Source organism: Paroedura picta, chromosome 5 (genome assembly GCF_049243985.1).
Source record: "Paroedura picta isolate Pp20150507F chromosome 5, Ppicta_v3.0, whole genome shotgun sequence".
Taxonomy (NCBI): domain Eukaryota; kingdom Metazoa; phylum Chordata; class Lepidosauria; order Squamata; family Gekkonidae; genus Paroedura; species Paroedura picta.
In genome coordinates, this window is record NC_135373.1 from 46,730,639 (window position 1) to 46,749,357 (window position 18,719).

The 18,719-nt window shown below is 45.0% G+C and overlaps 2 protein-coding genes across 2 annotated transcripts; both read left to right on the plus strand.

Moving 5' to 3' along the window:
• The first annotated feature begins 1,008 nt into the window (after positions 1-1,008).
• Positions 1,009-5,630, plus strand: NR0B2 (nuclear receptor subfamily 0 group B member 2). The gene is made up of 2 exons (XM_077337698.1): positions 1,009-1,660; positions 4,097-5,630. The coding sequence occupies exons 1-2, from the start codon at positions 1,153-1,155 to the stop codon at positions 4,336-4,338; spliced, it is 750 nt and encodes a 249-aa protein (XP_077193813.1). The 5' UTR covers positions 1,009-1,152; the 3' UTR covers positions 4,339-5,630.
• A 1,631-nt stretch (positions 5,631-7,261) lies between these two features.
• GPATCH3 (G-patch domain containing 3) lies at positions 7,262-15,936 on the plus strand. Its single transcript, XM_077337699.1, has 7 exons — positions 7,262-7,647; positions 9,357-9,796; positions 11,134-11,311; positions 12,653-12,712; positions 13,490-13,611; positions 14,158-14,285; positions 15,501-15,936. The coding sequence occupies exons 1-7, from the start codon at positions 7,311-7,313 to the stop codon at positions 15,712-15,714; spliced, it is 1,479 nt and encodes a 492-aa protein (XP_077193814.1). The 5' UTR covers positions 7,262-7,310; the 3' UTR covers positions 15,715-15,936.
• Positions 15,937-18,719: the final 2,783 nt, after the last annotated feature.

Consider the following 18,719-nt stretch of genomic DNA (forward strand, 5'->3'; position numbering starts at 1 on the left):
TAAAACCAGATGCGTTTTGGAGTCTACTGTTTACTGTTATGCCCATCCAGAGCTATTGGAAATTCCATTCCAGACTGGCAAGAACAACATCTGGTTGTGAAATATATTTAATACTCTACTAATGTTTGTGATGCATATTTAATTATTACTGACTTTGTAACCACTGAGGAAGGCAATAGAAGCCGAAACACATTTGGATAGGACATATTTACCCGCCAAGAATGTTCATAAACTCTACAGTCTGATATTCAGACTCCAAATGTTTTTAATTTTATGTGTACACCATATAAGAAATATTTTAATCTTTTATTTGCTGTGGTTTGACCCTTTGGATACAAATTGGAAGACTTGGCAGTCGAGTTTGTTTCCCTTCTCTTGTTTGCTATAGCTCTCCTTCCCCCTGGTCCTGCAAAACCCCTCTGCTTCTTATGGGTCGCCTTCCTTTCAAGGAAGGAAAGGTGTGTTAGGCCCAGAGCGATCAAGTGCCCTAAAATCCGTCAGCAAGTGCCTGGCCGCGGAGGGGCTTAAGGCCAAGGTTTCCTCCAGCCACTGCACCTCACTGTTCTCTCCCTCCGTTATCAGCAAAGAGCAACTGTCTGCATTAGACAAACAATCTGCTGATAACTTGACTTCCAGTTTGCTCTTTCCAAGGCTAGAGTTTTATGAGCTGTTTTGCCACCGGGCTGGCGTTGCTGCCGCCGCTGCCGTGCTTGTGTGTGACCTTCTTGGCAGTGACCCCGGCCGTCTTCTGAAAGCTGATTACACACTCGAAGCCTTGGTGCCATGGTACGGCCTGGGGTAATGACTTTGTTGATCCTGCTGAGGGCAATCCGGAGAAGGCAGAGAGCCAAGTCCTCAGGCCGCTTGGCCCTGGCTGGCACCTTCATTGAGAAAACCCTTCTGAAGGCCACGTGGGGGCTCAGCCAATGGGTTCAGGGCTGACTTGTTTTTCAATGAACCGCTGCTATTCGCAGGGAGGTCAAGGCTGCCGACAGGAGGTGGGGGTGGCTCATTCACCCACCATAGCCATATAAGGCAGCGCTCAGCCAAAAGGGGCAGTGAAGCGAACGGGGCTGAGAGACCTGCACGAGTCCCAGGTGTGAGCAAAGCGTTTGCCCTCCAAGTGACTGCCTAGCTTACGCTGTCACAGCAATGCAGCATGAGAAATGCCAATGCCTCGAGAGCCAGAATGCCATCCTCTATACTCTCCTGAGCCGAGACCAGCGGGAGAGCCACAGCCCGTCCCGGCAGCGCTGCCTGTGCCAGAAACGCCGCACCGTCTGCCTCCAGACCCCTCAGGTCACCTGCCAAGCGGCTTCTGATGTCTTGGTGAAGACGGTCAGCTTTGTGAAGAACCTCCCTTCCTTCCAGCTGCTCCCGTGGGAAGATCAGCTCCTGCTTCTGGACAGCTGTTGGGCTCCCCTTTTCCTCCTCGGCCTCGTCCAAGAGATGGTTACTTTTGAGGTCATAGAGACGCCGGCTCCCAGCATGCTGAAGAGGATCCTTCTCGATGGCCAGTGCAAGAGGCAGGAGCTGCAGAGGGCTCAGCCCACCCTGGCCAGTGTCCAGCGTCTCCAGTGTAGCTTGAACAAGTTCTGGAGCCTCGACCTCAGCCCCAAGGAGTATGCCTACCTGAAAGGGGCAATGCTTTTCAACCCCAGTAAGTACCAGAACTTCCTGCATCCCCCTAAAAAACATCATAAGCTTTTTGTGAATAGAATTTTGGAGTGGAGGGTTGGGAGAATAAAGCCTTAGAAGAGGAAAATAGGCATGTGGTTTTTAAGAGGTTCCATCCATAATATTCTAGCAAGACTTGTCTGGCTGCAACTCCCTTCGAAGTGTCATGTTATCCTGGCTCATTCCGCACACATTGGGTAATGCACTTTTTATGTGCTTCAGCAGCCGGATTTTTCTGCGTGAAACTGGAAAATCTACTTCTGAAGTGTATCGAAAGGGCATTATCCAGACAGTGGTGGAAAATCTCACTTGAAATAGGTCAGTTTCTTGCATGCGTGGAGCTGCCCTATACTGAACCCATATCGGAAGAAGACCACAGACATCTACTAAGCAGTACAAACTGACAGCAGGTCACCAGAGTCTTGGATAGGGAGCTTTCATATCATCTACTACATGATCTTTCCCTATTGAAGAGGCCAGAAATTGAACCTCAAATCGTCTACATGCCAGGCAGTTGCTCTCTTGCCGAGCCATGGCCCCTTGATCTCTTGTTGAACAGAGAATATGCCTGAATTCAAATGAACAGATACAGAGCAAGCGTGCAGGAGTGAGCACACAGCAGGTGGTACGTCTCAAAGCAGATGCAGTGTCCCTTTTGCTTCAGCTCCTACTGACTCCAAAAACAGTTATTCTTCTTTTTTAAATTTATTTTTAGATTTATATCCCACCACTTCTCTGAAGACTTGTAGCGGCTAGCAATAAAACAAATTTAATACATTAAAACCCCAGTAAACCACCTGATAAGAACCCCAATTAACTTTCTTGGGGCACATTCATATAGTTCCCTTTTCCAAGGGTTTTCAAGATGCATCCCCACATTTAAACTGGCGAACTGGCTGATGCCATTTGCCATTTCAGTTATCTGATAATTTGCATTTGGTTGCAGGAATCCAGTTGTGTAGATCTAAAAACTTAAAGAACCATCACTCTGTAGCAATTAGGGATGTTTGACTAGGATCTAGAAGACCACGCTTTGAACCCCCACTCTCCCATCAAAGCTCACTGGGTGTTCTTCGGGCAGTTGTGTCCACTCAAAGGGATTAATGATGCTTAAGTCTACAAAAGACAGGGCAGTAATTTCTGCTGATGTCCCCCTCTGCCTCTCCAGTGTTGTTCCTGAGGGACTTACCCCCAGAAACAAGGGGGAACTGTAGAAAGAGAGGAGAAACTTTTAAAGTTCATTCATCGTTGGATCGCCAAATGTTTAAATGAAACAAAACTTTGAACAAGACTGTTCAGAAACCTTAGATAATTAAAATTATTTTTCCCTTTGTAGTATATCTCCATATTTTGTACTTACAAATGGATCCACGGTCCTTTCAAACAGTGTTTGTATCCTTACATTTCAACGTTACTGAAATGGGAAATACATAATAGTGAGCCGGTCAGTCTGTGTCCTTATTCTGCCCTTCCACCAAGTATTTTGCAGCAGCATGCCCAGTTCCCCTCTTTCTGTTTGTAGCATGGTTCCAATCCAAATCAGGTACCCACAGTTCATGTCTGAAGATTATAGGGTGGGGATGTGAGAGCCAACCTGTGTAGTATGGAATGTATGACTCATATACACATACCCTTTCTTTGAGGGGTACACCCTTCATTTTTTTTACTGCTTTTTGTGTCCACAGGGGACCACCACACTGTTTAGGGTTCCTGTAGGATTCCAGAGTGGTGGGATGGGTCTCCTATCCAAACCGCTTACAGGGCTAGCTAGACTCACTGAACTTCAGCACCAGCTTTCAGGCTACAGGGAGAAACTTGAAGAAGTTATGAAAACGTGGACATCCCCCAAACATACCCCTGCATCTGCCACCCAAAGTGAGGGTGTCATGCTGTGAAATCACTGAACTACCCATGCTGGAAAGAAATCCAAACTTCTGGAGCCATGTGAGGAATGCACGTGTAGCAGAGGGCAGCTAGTTGCCTAGTGAGACCTGGGGCAGGCTCATGGGGAGACATGGCATTGAATGGGTATGATAGGCAGTGGGTAGTCCGCTTGTGTGACTCAGATTGTGCGTGCAGCTTGACAAGCCAACAGTATCCAGATTACACAGGCACTACGAGGTGGAAGGATTGAATTGGTCCCACACAATCCTGCTCCATCTAAGCCACATGAGGGGAGTAGGGTGATGTTATAAAACACCAAGACAACTTCCTCAGAATGTCATAAACCATCTTTTTTGTTGAAGGGTCCATGCCCATCATATCCTCAGGATCCAATTCTAGTTTATATAATGGTTCAGCTAAAAGAGTCAGAAAACACTGAGCACACTTGAATACATTTTACGCCAGTATCCAAGAGTTCAATTTGAAATGTCTGTCAAGTCCCCAATTCAGCTGGACTTTTTCTTTTTTCTCCCAGATGTGCCGCGTCTCAAGGCCTCTGCTTACATTGAGAGCCTCCAGCGTGAAGCCCAGAGAGCACTCCAAGAAGTCCTGGTGCTTTCCCATCTGGAGGACAAAGGCCGTTTTGCTCGTGTCCTGCTGATAGCATCTACCTTGAAATCCATCCCTCCTTCGCTCATTACTGACCTTTTCTTCCAGCCAGTGATTGGCAACACAGACATTCTGCAGCTGCTCACAGAAATGCTGGTGATGAAATAGAACTGTTGCCCATGACATCTTGAGTGATATCGGCTTTGGGGCTTCTCACAACACACTGGGCCTTGCACTTTAGGAGAGGTAACTGGTGGGTAGCAATGCCTTAGCATTGCAAGCTGACTTAGAATCCTGTGCCAATGTTTGCTAGAAGATCACCAGTATGGGCACTGTACAAAACTATCCCTGATAAGAGCAAGCATCAACAGTGCAATGCAGCTGGACAGATACTGATCCTGGATGCTTTTGGCTGATCTTGCATTTTGCAGGGGGTTGGCCTAAGCAGCCTATATGGTCTCTTCCAACTCTATAATTCTATGATTCTCTAAATGTCTCTCCTTTCACATTTCAGTTTAACAGTTGTAGCTCCCTCTTCCCCCTCCAAAGAGATTTCTGGGAAGTGTAGTTTTGGTGAAGCTTTTGCATATGGTGTTAAGAGATCCTTCGTACCTCTTCACAGAACTACAGCCAGCAGAATTCTCTAGTGAAAATGACTCCCATTTTACCAGTTTGACTGTGTGGTTTAGGTAAGCCTTCATTTCTCTCACACCTCAAGAAATTTCAGGCAAAACAAAATTGGGGGGGGGGGTGTAAAAGACATTGGAAACAGATTTAACTAAGGAGTTCCTAAAGAAACATCCTGTTTTTTGATCTTCAAATACTCAGTCCCTGCCAAAGTCAGTGAAAACAAAAGTGTTCATTCTAAGATGCGCTATTGCTGCATCATGTGTTGAAAGTGATTGTACTGCATCTAAGAAGGTAAACCCACCATGAAATGGGTATTCTTGGAACTATCTTGTGCTTACTGATGCAAAAAAAATGCCCTCTTCTCACCCAGCTGAGTCGCCATACATCCACCTTTCCAGGAATGTACAGGAAATAATCCAGATTCCGAAAAAGCCAAGGTCTAGTCAGCACATCTCTCTCAGACTGAGTTCCAAGGCTGCATGTAGATGTCCCAAGAAAGAAATCTTGAGCTTCTATGTACTAAATCTGAACTAAATATTCAGCCATTGCTTGAAATAACATTAGGAAAGAAAACTGGTTCATTCTCTAGCCTAGGACTTTGTAGTTTTCTCCAACTCCAAGGTAAACATGTGAGTGGCCCAGTGTGGGTGGTTTCCCCTCTACCCAGGAAACAGTGACGTTGTTCACTGCACAATCCTTTCATTACACTGACTTCTGATGTCAATATTTTGTGAGTGAGTCCTTTTCTGTGATTTGTATGTAGCAATAAAACGTGCTTTAAGTTATTATTTTTTTAACAAAATAAATAAAATATTTTGCAGTTTGAAAAATGGCTCAGATGATATATTTTTCTCCAGGTCAGTTCGCAATTCTATAAGCTAGGACCTCATAGAAACTTTGCCCCCAAATCTTAAATTTGAGGTTAGCTCTATGACATCACTAAACAGTTAAACCAAGAATACTTTGCACATGCTTGAAGGTTATTTGTACTTCACATGCTCCAGGATTTAGATGGGTGTTTTGTACTCCTGTGTACAGGCAGAAATTAAACAGGTTTGGCATTTCTTCAGCATGGGGGAATTGGACCTGCTTAATTTCTAATTGACATCAGCAGTAAGCATGAGCTGGAATATAGCTTGAAAAGCACTAAAAGAGCCCCACAGCACAAACTTCTCACCTCCAAGCTATGGTTGTATTAAAAAAATCCCTGCAAATTTAGATGTAACATCTTTGATTACTCTGTTTTCAAAAACAAGCATAAAATCCAGGCAACAATGCCTTCTATTGGCCCAACCAAATTAGCACAAAACACTGCACACTTTTGCACTTACTAGGGCTCTTCATCAGGCATGAACATTAAAAGAGTTAAAAATACAGAAGGGCAGGTATCTGCCCTCTTGGCCTACCTTTTGTCTCTCTATGGACAGGAATGAAATCGTGTAATATCTTTTACTGAGGAAAATAGTATGGTGTATTACATAGGGTTACCAACCTCTGAGCCTCTTGTGGCGCAGAGTGGTAAGGCAGCGATATGCTGTCTTAATCTGTCTGCCCATGAGGTTGGGAGTTCAATCCCAGCAGCCGGCTCGAGGTTGACTCAGCCTTCCATCCTTCCGAGGTCGGTAAAATGAGTACCCAGGGTAAACGGTAATGACTGGGGAAGGCACTGGCAAACCACCCCGTATTGAGTCTGCCAAGAAAACGCTAGAGGGCGTCACCCCAAGGGTCAGACATGACTCGGTGCTTGCACAGGGGATACCTTTACCTTTACCTTTTACCAACCTCTGGCTGGGGTCCAGTATTCTCCTTATACTGCAAGACTTATTGCCTTATACTCCAGACTTCAATTCCCCTCCACACTGAGATCTCAGCCCTCCCCAAATTCCACTCAAACAAGGCACTGCCCTCAGATCGCCAAGAATTCTCACGCTGGAGAAATATTATTATTAATATTAATTAATGATGATAATAAATCTCGTGCGGCAGTTGCCAGCACAGGTCATGGTGTGATTGTATTTTTATTTAATAATTTAGATACTGCCCTCCCAGCAAGCCGGCTTGTTTCTTCTATAAATTTTCTCTGGGCTTTGAGTCGCCAGCTCCAGCGGAGATCATTCCTGATGATGGCAGCTGGCGCTCAGCAGGGACGTGATGCCACAGCTTCACACACACACACACACACACACCCCAAAGCCGCCACTTCCTGCAGCGGATTTCTCAGTTCTTAAGCGACCGCTGCTGTAATTCCCGGGAAGTCCAGGCCCAAGCTGCAGACCGGCCACCTTGCCCGGAGGGTTTCCATGGCGAAGAGACGCCGTTTTATCCGGTCCTGGAACCAACGTGACGAGCCTTCAACCTTTCCCCTTGGCCGCTCTCCGCTTCATTCTTCTCTATGGTCAGAACGTATGTGACGCGCGCCCCGCTGTGGCGTTAGGCTTTACGCTCTTCCATGACGCAAGCACGCGCCAGCGTCCGATGTCTCACATGACCGCACTCCTCGCAGTCGCAAGATGGCGGCGCCCAGCCCTTGTCCTCTTTCCCCTCAGACCGGAGGCCGATATTGCCTGGTGAGCCGCATTCCGGCCCAGCTTCGCTCCACCGACCTCCGCGCCTACTTCAGCCAGGCTGTCGAGGCCGGCGCCTTCCTCCGCTTCCATTACCGCCACCGGCCCGAGCGCGGGGAAGGGCCAAGCCCCGGGTCAACCTGTTGTTGCCTGGTGGCGGTGCAACCCGGTTGGGCCTGCCGCTTTGCCCGCATGTACTCGGGGAAGCGCTGGATCGACGGGCAGGGGGAGACGCTGCCCGGCCGCTGTCTCGTTCGGATAGTTCGAGTTTCCCCGGACGAAGGTATTGGCAGGGCGGCTGGGGAAGAAAAGAGGCCTCGGAAGAGTTTAGGTTTCTCTTCCGAGACCGGGTTTTCGAAAGAGGACTAGAAAAAGACGATGGGGTAACGATAGTTAAACGTCTGTCTGACTGCGAGCAAGTACATATGCACGTGGTGGAATTCACATTTTTATTTTCTTGTGTGGAGGACCAGATACTGTAATATCCCTGTCTTATATGTTACATTATCATTTATTGGTTTAGACATTTATAGCCTGTTTTTCTCCCCAAGATCAGAAGGACTTACAAAGCTATACATTTTATTTTTGCAGTGACAACCTTCTGAGATCAGTTTGTCTTATTGCCCAAAGATCAACCAGCATCACAAGTTTCTATGGTAGCGTGGAAATTTGAATGTGGGTCTCCCAGTTCTTGATGTTACTCCATATTCATTGTACCATATGGCACTTTAACACTATGCTGTCAGAATCCAGGTGGTGATGATTAATAATGACAGGTTGTGTGCCAAGTACGTCATATATCTTCTTCATATATGGGGAGATGATTACTGTCATCCTTTCTCTGTATGTGACTAAGCTGAATTGTCTGAAGTACATTTATCAGAGCCAACATCAGCATACCTTGAGGTGGGGGCTGCCATGGCCCAGGCTTCTAGTGGGGCCCATGTCACTGCCTTCCAATTATTCAGCTCCCTTACTGTCTGAATATTTGTTGTGAGCTCTCCCTCCACATACATTCCTAGCTGCACACAGTGCCCAATATAATCAGAAAAGGATGGGTGAGCATTGGGAGGACTTGAAAATGAACACGTTGGCAGAGGAAGAATAGATGATTAGGTAGTGGTAGAGGGAATGCAGGCAGGTGTACAGGGTACTATGAGTGGTGGAGGCACAATGGCAGCAGAGGAGGGAAAGGGGTCACCAGGAACTCTCTGCCTTGGGCCCACTAAAACCCTGAAACGTATACTTGGGCAAAGGCTAGCATCTCTATTTTAGTTATCTGTTACTGACATTAAAATTTATATTGAAGAATGGAGAGGTATTCCTGTTATTTTTCCTGGACATTCTCAGTGGCTTTCAATAGACCTGGATTCAGGTTTTCACTCAATATGCAGCCCATTGGGTGAGTTCGGGCCAGTTGTACTCGGGCTGTTTACAGCCACATTGGTCCAAAAGAAAAATCCAGAAAGCAGTGAACACAATCCATGCAACATCTTTTATTAGGAATAATCTAATCACACAAAACAGTGTGCAATCTTGGGCTGGATGAAGTTGTACTGTATCCCAGTCTTAAGGTCACAATCACCTGAAAAACCTGATTTCCCCCCTCTCTTGCAGTTTGGTCAAGTGAAAAGCTATGGGGAATTTGAAAGCAGCACATTTGCTATGTATTGTTGGGTTGGCTATAGTAAAAGGAAGACTGTGTTCCATTCACTGTTAGGCTAACTTTCCTCACAGGGCTAGGAAGGTAAAATGGAAGAGAGGCAAACCTTCCAGTTCCTTTTATCTGCCTTGTAAAACATATAATGCTGCTAAGTCATACTATGAAAGCTGTCTAGGGATGTTTGAACTAGAGATGTGTGGAAGCACTTCTCAGACATGTTAAATTACGAAACTATTGCTCAAAAATTATTTTAGAAAATGGTGGTGTTGTTTTTAGTTTTTCAACCTGTTTTCTATTCCAGCCAATTGTATATTTTCTCATTTTCATAGATGCCAGCTCATCTTCGTATAAAACTCAAAAGGAGCTCCACAAGAAACCCTCAAGCGAAACTTTTACTGAGGACGATTTAAAACAGCTACCTGAATTGAACCCTCCTGCATTTATGCCCTATGGGAATGTGGGCACCCCTTTGAGAGTCTTTTTGGAACTTATTAATGCCTGTCGCATGCCTGCCCGTGCTATCAGGAAACTGAAGTTGCAATTCCCCAAAACTGCCTCCTCTCGCAGATATGGGAATGTTCCGTTTACATATGAAAAAACGGAAACTCTTGTCGAGGAGGAACGGGTTTACACAGCTACAGGTGAAGAAATAACTGAGGGGGACCACCAGCTACAAGTAGGAAGTGCTACTGTAAAAGATGATAAGGAAGACAGAGATTGGGAAGATCTGGAGAATGAAGGAACAGAAGACAACTGTCATTTGGATGAAGTAAGTAGTTTCTTCTTCCAGGGGTGCAGTTAATCATAGCTATTTTAGATAAGGTATTTTAGTCCCTGTTTTGACATGTTGTCTGTACATGAGCACATGAAGCTGCCTTCTTCTTAATTAGAAACTTGGTCTATCAGGTATTGCCTATTTTGATGACAAGCAGCTCTCCAGGGACCTCGGGCAGCAGTCTTTCATATCCCATGGTCTTTTTTAGCTTTTTGGGGTTTGAACCTGGGAGCTTCTGCATGATAAACAGATCCCATAACACTGAGCTACCTCCCCACCAATACCATATGCACGTGCCCTCCCTCCCCCTTGACTCCTACTTGGTTGCCATTAATACACTAAACAAGCTAGCAGTGCACAACAATGTTTTAATCTTTAATTATACTGTGATTTTTATCATGATTCATTATGTATTGCCTCATTGTTCAAATGCTGTTTCTCTCTTTGATGTTCACCGCTCTGAGATGACTAGTCCAAGAGGGGCAGTATATAAATCAAACAAATAAATAAAAGTGTGTCTCTGAAGCTGCCTTAAAACAAGTTGGACCATTGGTTCTTCAGTGTCAGAAATGTTTTGCACTAGCTGCTAGCAACTCATGTAGAGGTCTTTCCTGTTACATGATTCTCTGAACTAGGAATGCTAGGGCTTGCACTTGGGACTTTCTGCATGCAAAGCAGATGGTCATTCACACAGTTCTGAAATCTGCTGTAATTCCCCAGCTTCATTCTCCCATCCCTGCTGACTAAATGGCTTCCGAAGACCTCCACCAGCTTTTCACACTGCCTTTATGATTGACTGGAGGACAGTCTATCAAGGACATGTTCCTAACCCCTATCTCCCACTCCATCCAAGGAACTATACGGTTCTTCCCCTTCATTTCCAACAACACCCTATGAGGAAGGTTAGGATGAAACAGTGTGACACTGAGATCCAAAATAGGTCTTAGAATGTAATGTCCAAAACAGAAGAGCCTTGAAAGGGTTTGTTTTTCCTTTTCTTTTGAGCACAGGATCTTCTTGGTCCTGTTTGAAACCGATGTTTGGGTCTCGTGATAAAGGAAATCCAATTGGCAATATTCTATATGCTATAAAAGGGTGATGCTGGAAGAAATAAGTTCATAGAATTAATACCTGCTCCTGACCTTCCCACATGCAGAAATCTGGTGGGATGGGGAGGTGGACAGTTCAGCTTTGAGCTTGTTCCAATGGTCTTTCCAGAGCTCAGAACAATTAGAATTCGGTAACAAGGAGGAAGGGGATTGGGCCATACCTTTCTGTCATTCATCTGTTTCTTTCCTCCGCCCCCCCCCCCAAAAAAAAACAAACCACAGGATGACGACAGATGCGAAGAGTGGGAGCGGCACGAGGCTTTGCACGAAGACATCACCAGCCAGGAACGCACCAAGGAGCGTCTGTATGAGGAGGAGATTGAACTGAAGTGGGAGAAGGGAGGCTCTGGGCTGGTCTTCTACACAGATGCACAGTACTGGCAAGAAGAAGAGGAAGGAGGTATGCTGCTGACTAAGACATTCTGACTTGGGTTCTGCCACAGTGATCCTGTTTTGCTTTTGCTGTGTCTCTGTGAAGCTTCACTCAGCTTGAAGGGGAGCCTCATTAATCACACGTGCAAAAATTCAAAAGTAGGCCCATGGTGTTAGAGCCTGTCTCCCGCCTGCTCCCTTTATGCCATATTTTGTGAAGCTTGGCTACTTTCATTGCACCCCTGCTGCCTTCCATAAGTCACTTTCCATGCATTTCCAGCAGCATCCAGCCTGCTGTCATTCCTTTGCCCCTGGTGCCATTAAGATTTTCCGGATGGCATTGACAAAGGGAGGCTCTTTCCCTTGTTTGTTTTGTGTATTAGGTTTTTCTTCCAATTTTCCAAGAAGGTCAGGCCAACATGCATAGCCCCTCCCCCAAATTTTTCCTAAGTGGCTCAATGGCCATCATAGTAGCGGAGGAGGAGCATTTAAACCGGAGGCTTCCTGGTCATAGTTCAGTGTACTGAAGGCTACACTGTCTACTGCTGCAGCAAAACCTGCAAGGAGTTACCTGCAAGGTAGCCACTTGCAGTTTCACAGCAGCAAAACAAGGTCTTGTTTTCTGCTTGGCCCATTGCCTGTATAGTTGTTCCTAATGTAGATGAGCAAATATTTATTTACACAAGGACCCTGCTTATGATTCTCACCAAATGGGATAGAAATATGAAGACACAGAGGCCTATGGGATTATGTGGTGCAGAGAAAATTGATGCAAAGATATTTTCCCTCTCCCCATAATACTAGAACTTGGGAGAGAGGGGTAACCCTGTGAAACCAATTGGCAGTAGATTCAAGGAAGTATTGCTTCAAACAACAAGTGATTGGCTTGTGGAACTCATTGTCACTGGTTTAGATTATTTAAAAGTTGGCTGTGCAAATATGTGGTGGCCAGTTCTATCTATCAAATACTATATCCATATGGAATCTTTGGGTTCAGAAGCAAAGTATTTCACCTTGTCAAATGCTGCGGTGGAGCACCAGATGAGGGCTGGTGCCCACAGTCCCTTCTTATGGGCTAATCTGTGACATCTGATTAGGCACCATTGGAAAAAGCAGAGATTTGAACCACACTGGCTCAGTGTTATACCACCAAGCATCACCTTCATCTTTGTAAGGCAATATTCCCTTCCATAAGGATTAACATTTTTAATGAAGTTCAGATTTTGCAGGGGGGAGAATTCTGTAGTCAGCACTTGTTCTGAATTCATACAGCCATGACTGTATGAGGGCTTTACTCCATCTTGATGTGATGTCAAGTCTAGTGAACTGAAATGTACAAACATTTGACTCTTGGCCTCTCTTTGGACAGATTTTGATGAGCAGACGGCGGACGACTGGGATGTAGACATGAGTGTCTACTACGACAAAGGTATTTGAGCCATCGGTTTATTACAGCATGGATGGGAAGAGAGTTCAGCCCAGTGGCTATCAAGTTGAAAATTCAGTCAAGAGCTTGGCTTGCCCTTCTGGCAGGGTTACAGGTCTGAACAACTTGTGCTGTTGCTCCAGCTGTCGTCACTGGCTTCCAGTGACCGTCCAGGCATGGTTCATACTTATTAGTATGGGATTTTTAATCACCCTGCTTTTAAAATTATGGCTAGGTTCCCAAACGCTGGCATTTGGTGTGCAGTTATTTACAACTTTTGTAGTCCACTTTCCCCCAAATAATATCAAAGTATATTAAAAAGATATTATAAATAAGAACAAAACCAGTATATAATAATATGGAAACTAATGAAGAACAATACAACATCTGTGAAATGACAAAACAGGACCTCTTAAAGAGTTCTGTCCTTATGTATTCTGTTGACGGAGGCAAGTGAAGGAGCTGTCCTAAATTCCTCTGCTAAGTTCATCCACCAGAATTCTCAAACTCTGAATTCTCCCTTCCAGCAGGCCCTGTCCTGCAGGTCTTGGTTGGGTTCCCACAACGGAAAAAGCACAGGACCAAACAATTCTCAGTATCCTCCCCTTCCTTCTGTCATAAACTAAACCCAATCTCAGCACATACTGTTGGAGATCTTTTATACTAAGGATTTCATCTAGGACTTTGGGCACATGTGTTCTTCTCCCAGCTGTGGGTTCTCCCATTTCTACCCCTATGTTTTTTTGTGGTACAAAATGGTCAAATTTCCCTTCTTTCCAGACGGTGGTGACAAAGATGCTCAGGATTTGGTCCGGATGCGATTTGAACAGAGACTCCGGGATGGTTTGGAAGACGGGTCTGTTTTGGGGCAACAAATTGGGACGTTTGAAAAATATACCAAGGTAAGTACAGAGATTGGGATGTGTTCTGATTTCACTAGCCTAAGAAAACCTAGCAGATTCTGAAGAACCTTTAAAAAAATTAAAATGGTAAAAGGACACAGTCGAAAGGACATGGTGTTGTGATTTGAATACATGCTTCTTATACAAAGGGAAAGTCAGCATCCGGTGGTCAAAGTGAGAGCTACTTTGTTGTAGTGGTTAAAGAGTGGTGGCCTCTAATCTGGAGAACTGGATTTGATTCCCCACTCCTCTACATGCAGCCAGCTGGGAGTCTGCAGAGCTCTCTCAGCCCCACCTACTTCACCGGATATCTGTTGTGGGGAGAGGAAAGGAAAGGTGTTTGTAAGTCACTTTGACTCCTTCAGGTAGTGAAAAGTGGGATAGAAAAAAAAAAACCCTTTTCTTCTGTTCTACTCCAGAAGAATTAACATTGCAACCAGCCTTCATCTGGTTGCCACCCTTTTAAGCCTTTTTGGTGAAGAACTTGGTTCATGTCCAATCAATAATCAGCTTACTTAGAGATGTTTCTCTCCTCCCCCACCCCAGGGTATTGGCAGGAAAGTGCTGGAGAGGCAGGGCTGGACTGAAGGTCTCGGCTTGGGCAGCAGCAATTCAGGCATGGCTGAAGCACTCGACAATGAAGGCCAGAATCCCAGATGCAAGAGAGGCTTGGGGTAAGTACAGAGGAAATCCCGTCTTTCTCTAAGGTGCAGGATGAAAATCAAGGGCAAGTCAGCATGCTGTAGTGGTGAGAGTGTCTGGGAGACCAGAGTTCATAACCCTGGCCTGCCAAGGAAGCTCACTATGTGACTCCTTCTCCCTGTACCTCACAGCGGGGTCGTTGGGATGATAATGATAATGCTGAGGAGAACAATGATGTTAAGTTGCTTTGGGCTCTCCATTGGGGAGAAAAGTGATGTGTAAATACCCTAAGTTTCAGAGCTAGGTTTGAGTCCAGTAGCACTTTAAGACACCAAAATTGGGCGGGGAGGGGGGATAAGTTTTTGAGTGTCAAAACTCCTTTTGTCACATACTGGTATTGGATTAAGAGAGCTTAGTCTCAGGAAAGCATACCCCCTAAAAGTCCAAGGTGCTACTGAGCTCGGTTCTAGTTCTTCTACAGGCCAAAACGCCTACCCTCCAGAAACTAAAATGTTTAAATTTCGCTGGTTGAGGACAATGCAGAGGGTGTGGTAAAAAAAAAAGTTGTGACTTTCCCAAGTAGGGCTCCAACAATGTGTATTGAATTGGCTTATGGTTCCAAATGCCCATGTGGTTCATGTTAAGGGCCGGCCGCCAGTTGACCAGACATACATGTCCCATATTGAGTTACTCAGAACTTCGCCCTAGCTGCCCTGGAGCCTTCAACATGACCTTCAGTATAAAACTAGGGGAATCAAAGTGCAAATAGATTAGTTGGCCTGTTTTCATCTGCATTCTGCAGGGGTTGGATTAGATGACCCTGGGGGTCCCTTTCAACTCTATGATTCTGTCAGCTGAGTCTTTGCAGAATTTGGAAATCCTCCTGGTAAGGTCGGATGTGAAGAATGGGCAAGGGGATGAAGGGAAAAGTGCTGGGCATACGGATAACTAAAAGAGCCAGGTCAAAAGGCTGGGAACCACCTGAGACCCAGATGTTTCCCCTCATTCTGCTGTCCCCCAAAGAACCCCTCACTAGGGCCATCGGTAGACATGTTTCAGTGCTATTAGATTTCTGTCTAGAGCACCAGGGACTAAATAACCCAAACTAGTCCCTATGTCAGGAACGTAGAATGTATCCCTTTCCCTAGGCAATTTGATTAGGGAGCGAAATGGCATTGGGACAAACAGCCTTGAAGTGATGCCACCCTGTGTTTGAAGACTGTTCTCCTTCATTCGGTTTTCTTTAGGTACCACGGTGAGAAGCTCCAGACGTACGTCAAGCCCAAGAGACCTTGTAGGAACGACCACGCTCTCATCTCCACCATTTACGATGACCCCCATCCTGTGGATGCAGGGGAGCAGCTGCTCCGGTGCCCGCTGCCAATCAGCATGAAGTATCGGCAAGATGTGCCATTTGTCCGTGCTGCTCCCAATGTGTGTCACGGCTCCAGTCACTCATGAGACGCACAGTGGCCTGTCAGCAAGGACTGGGTTTTCGGACGGACTTTGTGTCTTTTTTCTTTTTAGTTAAGTTTATATTAAAACAACATACTTGCAGACTCATGTGAATGAGTGGGCCAATGCTCATTATTTTAAAAATCCCTTTTTAGCACATCTGTTTCACATGATCCTTCCTTCATTCTTTTTAAATAAAAAAGAATGGTTTGTGGTCCCCAAATCTGAGCGAAATATTACTGTGTTGGGTTTTTTGACGATGAGGCATCCAAATGCATGTTTATAAATCGCCACAGCCTCTGTAGGTTTTGCAAATCCTGCCCTGTAGCAGTTCAGCATTAAATCTAAGCTTAGCGTTGGAAAAGGAATATCCTCTGTAATCCTTGTTATTTGCAAAGGCCCTCTTGTTCTCAACATAAAATAAACGGGGCAATATGTGAACACTAGGGGCCAAGCCTGTTGCATTTAGGAATACAATGGGTGCTAGATTGAGGAGGTGGGGTGGAAGAACTCTGCGGACGGCCTCCCCCAGGACCTGGAAAAGCTGCAGGCAGCTGTTAGGGAACTCACCGGCAGGGGCAGCTCTCATGCAGCAGGGATCTGGAGACTCTGAGCCTCGGAGGGAAGTGGAAGGAGGAGGGGGTGGTCAGGGGTGGGGGACGGAAGGTGACTGGCTGGCCACTGGACAAACAGGCAAGCTGATTGGAGAAGGAGGCACTCGGGGGTGTGACAGCTGCCTTTAGTGGGTGTTAAGTGCTGAATGGCACTTAAGCCATGAGACCAGCTCCTCCTCCTAATCCTTACCAGAAACATATTATGTGCAACAGATGGTGGGTGTTAACAGAAGGAAAGTGGAGGGGACAGTGTCTTTCCTTGATGGGAAATGTTCTTAAATTCCCTAGAAAGCATTCTGTTAATTAGATACCACTCATGGACCTCTTGACATCATCTAGACTGACCTGCTGAAAAGGTGGTCTAATGCTGTCACAGGGCAAGAATGAAGTAATGGTACAAATCTTTAAAAATACCTAATAACCTTTGTAGCACCCCCGCAATCTAGTATGTCTGACATCAGAGGCTACTACCACCAATCAGAGGCTTCTAAAATATAGTCCTACCTCTATCAAGCATGATGTAATGGCTCTGAATTTCCATGACAAATATGTGATCTGACCCAAAGCAGATTGTCCTTTGTCCAAACAGGCTTAATTTTGGCAAGATGGACCAATGTGGAATGGAAATTAATCAGTTATTCTGCACTACTCTACTACGTTTTTGAAATTCTATATCCAAAAATCTGTGGTTTATTACTCAAAATGCACCCACTGCCAATAACATACATCAAGTCCAACGATAAACCCAGTTAACTCTGATGTATTCCTGGGTGTCCAAGATCCCAGATGGTCTAGTTTGCACCCTTGAATCCTTGTAAGGCTTTAAGGATTCTGCCATAGAGGGTAAGTGACACCTCGGAGAGGAAGAGAATTAAAAATCTTGGGTTAACAAATACCCCAAGTTATCTCCTCTGTAATTATAATTTTGCTGCTCTGGGTGTAGTACAAGAGAATAATTTTGGAATATTTATTATCTTTGCACCCCATTCTCGAATAAGCTCAGGGTTTCTTGCATGATTGTTTTCCTGAGCTGTGTAGAATCAAGTAGTGTGTATGAGTGACTGGCATGTGAGATTTGTGGTTGAGTGAACTTGAGAACAAGCCTACCTGGTGAAAATCCCATGCTGTTCACTAATGCCGACTCCTTGAGCTGCTGGTAGAATACTTAAAAGTTGTGTCATTGGCCTAAATTCTTTGAGTAATTTATATGTTCATCTTTGGTATCATGTACTCTCCTTTCTTGGAGCTGACTTAAGACCACCTTCTGTGGTCTTTCAGATGCCTGTCCAAAGATGATGATGTCTCCACAGCTTCAGGAAATTTAAAAGCTCCTCCTCTATGAAGCACTGAGGATTAGAAACATGGATTTAAAAGAGTTGTCATATCCAATTACACAGCACTAAAAATGAAGGTCTGATTTTATATTTGTAATGGATCTTGTTTGGATTAGGAGATCACATTTTACTCATCATATTCTGGGCTGTCTACCAAGGCCTGAATAGTGCTTGCAATGCCCTCAAAGTTGGGAGGTGAGTCACTAACAGTAATGTTATCTCCCAGTCCAGTCATTGAAAAGACCCTGGTCATTTCTGATTTCAGATGCCTCAAATCTGTACCTCTTTCTCTTGAGGACTGTGGCTGTCATTAGACACCAATTTCAGCAAATGTTAAATATGAATGTGCTCAAATCCAGATTACTTCTAGGCTTTTGTGTGCACATTGCTGCTCCTTGTGGAGAGCATGGTGAAGGATATAGGAGTATCCCATGATGTATGGATGCAGGTTCAAAGAAAATTAAGGTTCTTCACAGTTTCTAAAGTGGGTTTAATTCATATTTAGAAACGGGAGGGGGAGACCAGTGCAAGGTAAGCTTTCTCCTGCATTTGTATATAACAAGATTCAGTTTTAAGCAAAAATTGTGTTCAGCTTGGCAATACAATACAAGCATGAGGAAAACTGGGATACTTTTATGCATTTCCGTTTCATGCTTGATGTTGGCTTGGCGTACTATTCTATCTCTAATGTGGCCAGCATCTCTTAAAACTTTCAAGGGCTTGTTTACATTATTATTCCCACAGTTCTGTGCCCCTCAGGTGTTTTTTCCCCTTTGAATAAATAGTTTTTGTATTTAAAAAAACAACAACCTGAATTTATTTGAAGTATTTGTAGAACCCAGATTCAGAATCTAATAATTCAGAAATAATTGTGTTCCTCCCATGCCCTCCAGAGGGCGCGCAAAGCCCCGGAGGTCCGTTCCAACTCTATGATTCTAGGAAAACCAGAATAAGTTCTTTCGCTGCCACCTTTGCCCAGGAGAGGGCGCTCCTTGCCTACATCATAACGCTCTACCGTGGTCCCAATAGCACTTGGGATCGTTGCCACCGACCCATTGTTTCT

Coding starts and splice junctions, on each gene's coding strand:
- NR0B2 (XM_077337698.1), top strand. CDS start 1,153: ATGCAGCATGAGAAATGCCAATGCCTCGAGAGCCAGAATGCCATCCTC. Junction 1,661..4,096: donor GGCAATGCTTTTCAACCCCA/GTAAGTACCAGA, acceptor TTTTTCTCCCAG/ATGTGCCGCGTCTCAAGGCC.
- GPATCH3 (XM_077337699.1), top strand. CDS start 7,311: ATGGCGGCGCCCAGCCCTTGTCCTCTTTCCCCTCAGACCGGAGGCCGA. Junction 12,713..13,489: donor GAGTGTCTACTACGACAAAG/GTATTTGAGCCA, acceptor CCTTCTTTCCAG/ACGGTGGTGACAAAGATGCT. Junction 13,612..14,157: donor CGTTTGAAAAATATACCAAG/GTAAGTACAGAG, acceptor CCCCCACCCCAG/GGTATTGGCAGGAAAGTGCT.